The 4,048-nt window shown below is 42.7% G+C and overlaps 1 protein-coding gene across 2 annotated transcripts in view; it reads left to right on the top strand.

Moving 5' to 3' along the window:
• Positions 1–1,056: 1,056 nt before the first annotated feature.
• The window catches only part of DNAJA1 (DnaJ heat shock protein family (Hsp40) member A1), a 9,782-nt gene continuing 6,790 nt past the window's right edge, over positions 1,057–4,048 (top strand). Inside the window, exons 1-4 of one of the 2 annotated variants that reach the window (XM_006758593.2) lie at positions 1,057–1,149; positions 1,356–1,497; positions 1,651–1,828; positions 3,789–3,893. In XM_006758593.2, the coding sequence (XP_006758656.1) occupies positions 1,366–1,497; positions 1,651–1,828; positions 3,789–3,893 (415 nt within the window). In that variant the 5' untranslated portion in view covers positions 1,057–1,149; positions 1,356–1,365. The other variant, XM_015560579.1, reaches the window with a different exon arrangement.

The raw sequence follows: 4,048 nt of genomic DNA, 5'->3' as shown, positions 1-4,048 counted from the left end.
AAGAATGGAAAAATAAAAAATAAATGGCAAGTAACAGGGGACTGGCTTAATGAGGCAAATACATCCACTAAATGACTACTACACAGTCAAGAAAGAGTTAGAACAAGCGTTTCTGAAGAGTTAGAACAAAAAATGTTAAATTGAAGGACATATCTAATTGGTACTATTTCCCTCCAGCAAAGGGAACTTGGGAGCTAGAAGAAAGGGGTAAAAAGAATTTTCACTGGGAACTTTCCAGAACGCTCGGTGAGAGGTGGAGGAGCGGCGGCTGCCTGAGCTGCGCGCAGCAACGCGGAGCCCGGGACCCTCCACAAAGCTGCTCCTCCTCCCCGTCCCGCCCGGGGTCTCCGGGCCCTGGCGCCTGGGGCTCTCCTCCCGGTGCCCCTGCCCCCGCGCTCCCGGGGGGGTGGGGGACTCTGCGCGCAAGCGCAGAAGGAGCTGCGGGTGAGGGGCTGCGGGAGGAGCGGGCGGCCGCCGCGGTTTCGCTTCTCGGCCTGCCCGGGACCCTCCACAAAGCTGCTCCTCCTCCCCGTCCCGCCCGGGGTCTCCGGGCCCTGGCGCCTGGGGCTCTCCTCCCGGTGCCCCTGCCCCCGCGCTCCCGGGGGGGTGGGGGACTCTGCGCGCAAGCGCAGAAGGAGCTGCGGGTGAGGGGCTGCGGGAGGAGCGGGCGGCCGCCGCGGTTTCGCTTCTCGGCCTCCCCTCCTCTTTGTTGCGGGCTGGCCTCTCCCACCCCTTCGCTGCCTGGTGAGCGGGGCGGGGGGAGGAAGGAAACCTCCGCGATCAGCGCCCAGTGCAGGAGACACCTAACGACGTGTAAGCTACGCGGCCGGTGGGGGCGAGGGGTTCGGCGGCCGGCGTGGAGGCGCTGTGGGCCCTGGAACTGAGACGCAGACTTGGGCTCGCCATCCATCGTTCCATTCACCACTCCCTGGCCGCTGGTGCCCAGATGTCTTTTTTCTAAGGAGTGTGTGTCTTGTATTGACCAGAGGCCCTGGTAATGTAGGACCCAGCGGACTGAACCTGTTGGTGCTCCCTTGATTCCTTCTGTCACTGCTGGGGGCGGGGAGCAGGAAGAACCCAGACCGGGTGGAGGCTTTGGTGTGCGAGAACAGGAGCCAGCTGCTATAGTAGCTTCGGAATTGTTCCCTGGTAATTATTAGCTTATCTGCAATTTGTTAGAGTTTATTGCTGAATTGTCAAAGGAATTGTACCTCCTCTGCAGGTCAGAAAAGGCAGGGTTTTTATAATCAGATTTGGCAAAGAACAGATTTCTCGGCCATATCTATGATTTAACGAATTACAGCTACCAGTTGAAAGTCAGTGAAAATTGATTTTTTTTTTTTTTTAAATTTCAGGCTGTCAAAAATGGTGAAAGAAACCACTTACTATGATGTTTTGGGGGTCAAACCCAATGCCACCCAGGAAGAACTGAAAAAGGCTTATAGGAAGCTGGCCTTGAAGTACCACCCTGATAAGAATCCAAATGAAGGAGAGAAGGCAAGTTGTATATTCATACTCAAGTGCAGCTTGAATCGTTTTTTTGGTCAGGTGTATGGTAGTTCCATAACAACCTGAAATTGAGTATGTCTAATATAGTAGCTATGCTTTGTAATACTTTTTAAAAGTAAGATTTGTTCTTTTCTCAAACAGTTTAAACAGATTTCTCAAGCTTACGAAGTGCTCTCTGATGCAAAGAAAAGGGAATTATATGACAAAGGAGGAGAACAAGCAATTAAGGAAGGTGGAGCAGGTGGTGGTTTTGGTTCCCCCATGGACATCTTTGATATGTTTTTTGGAGGAGGAGGAAGGATGCAGAGAGAAAGGAGAGGTAAGAATAATCCAGTCTATATGCAGCAATTCACAGTAGTCCCTTGGTCAGAGCAAATTCTTGTCTATTTTAAATGTTGGTTTACATGTTGTTAAAATTTTGCAAACTACACTGCCATTTCTATTTGTATCGTTTTTTAAAATAAGATTTGATGTAACTAAAACTATCTAGACCAAGTGCTAACAAGTGCGTGCTTCTAAAGCTCTTTGACACTGGGACACAAACTTCAATAAGATTGTCAAGCATTAATTAAAGGAACAAAGTATCAACATAATTTTCACAGCCCTTTTTAAGCTATTATTTGACACCCCCCAGCCTAATGGGAGGCACTCCGTTGAAAATGGGTTAAAGTTCAGAAACCTAAGCTTCCCTCCAGGTTATACAGCAAGGCATCAGTAGTCAGGATTAGAGCATAGATTCATTACTTCCAGATAGCCTGCTATCTGTTAATTTTGCTTCAGCTTCATTATATCTATATATGTGCTCTTAACATTTATCAGAAATGCCGTTTCCTGGTTGTAGAAATACTCTTCAAAGGAAAACAATGTTCAGGTCAGAGTCAATCTCATTTGTTCCCAGAATAGTTTACATAAATAGTGGCCAATGGGTAGAGTCCATTTTAGAAGGAATAGGGAAGCCATTAAATTCCACTGTGAGCTTTTTAAAATTCAGAAAGACTAGAAATGGTTTACTTAGTTTTTCCTGAAAGGAAAGGGATATGTTTTTATACTTATATTTTTAATAAGGAATTGACTGGCAAACTCTTCTATGTGATTTAGATCAATGAAAGGCCTCTGTGTGGGACACCAAAAAATACTTGCCTAATCACATTTACTAAGCTTTTTTCCCTTATACTCTCAAAACTTTAAAGTAAGAAAGGCAGCTTTCAATGTGCTGGAACCAACTGTCTGGGGCTATATTTGTGATACAGAACCCAAAGATGAAGCTAGGAGCAGAAGGATATAGTCAATGGTGCTTCACACTTCATTGGAAACTAAAAATGTTCACAACAGGCATATTGTGCAGATAAGAGTTTGAGAACTTGTTTTCAATACTGTTTTGTGATGGATGAAGTCTTTGTGAAAGAATTACTAGCTGGGAACATATTAACCATTGACAGGTGACTTCATTTCTGTAGCCTCAGTGTCCTCATATGATCTCTAACCTTCCACTTCCTATTCTGAAATGAGTTACGGCACTCCTTTGTAGCCACTGCTACAATAAATTTAGATCCATTAAAAACAAAGACAAAAATTCAGTTTTCATCTGCAATAGCCACATGTGACTAGTGACTACTGTGTGGGATAGCACAAATATAAAACATTCCTATCACTGCTGCAAGTTCTTTTGGACAGCACTATGATAAAGGATATGAGAAACCTAGTCGTTAAACTAGTGCTAGTCAAACAATAAATGTGCTATTCCTGCTTCATGTAGAAGTAGGAATTGATATTCTGTGGAGGTTGAATAAATGCATCAGCTTCCCCAGCCAATCTTAATTGGTTGGAACTTGGAACTTAGTGTGCTGAAGAATTTTTGGATGAAGTAATAGGCCATGTTGCTCAATATCATAGTAAGTGAAAGATTCAAAGAATATATTGGGACAAAAGTGTAGTTTAAAATAATTATCATGAAATGTGCCTCTATAAATGGCATTGGTTCTCAACTGATTTTACTGTTCATGTTTTTGATTGCCATAATTTGTAAGATAGTCACAACTACATTCTTAGGCAAGTTACTTAATCTCACCCAATTTATTTGAAATTAATTGCAGTTTGTGAGTAATGTGGCCAAACTGTATGTAATATATACTTAATAAATTCTATGTATGTAATACAAATTACTTAACAAATGTACCTTGTGAGCTTATCTTTTATTATTATTTGTCATTTTGATGGTGCATTGAACACAAATAAGGTACGTACATCTTAGATTTTTAATGAGCATTATTTTATTCTAGGTAAAAACGTTGTGCATCAGCTCTCTGTAACCTTAGAAGACTTATATAATGGTGCAACGAGAAAACTAGCTCTACAAAAGAATGTGATTTGTGACAAATGTGAAGGTATGGTCTTCTAACATCTTAAATAAACTGAAAATTGAACTGAAGCCTTTCTGAAGATATAAAACTGATGAATAATACACTACCTAAATATTGGAGAGTGCAAATATAAAGAACTATCTATATCTATCATCTAGAGAATATTAACACATTGTATC

This window comes from Myotis davidii, unplaced genomic scaffold (assembly GCF_000327345.1).
Source record: "Myotis davidii unplaced genomic scaffold, ASM32734v1 scaffold534, whole genome shotgun sequence".
Taxonomy (NCBI): Eukaryota; Metazoa; Chordata; class Mammalia; order Chiroptera; family Vespertilionidae; genus Myotis; species Myotis davidii.
This window is presented reverse-complemented; position numbering and strand designations above follow the sequence as displayed.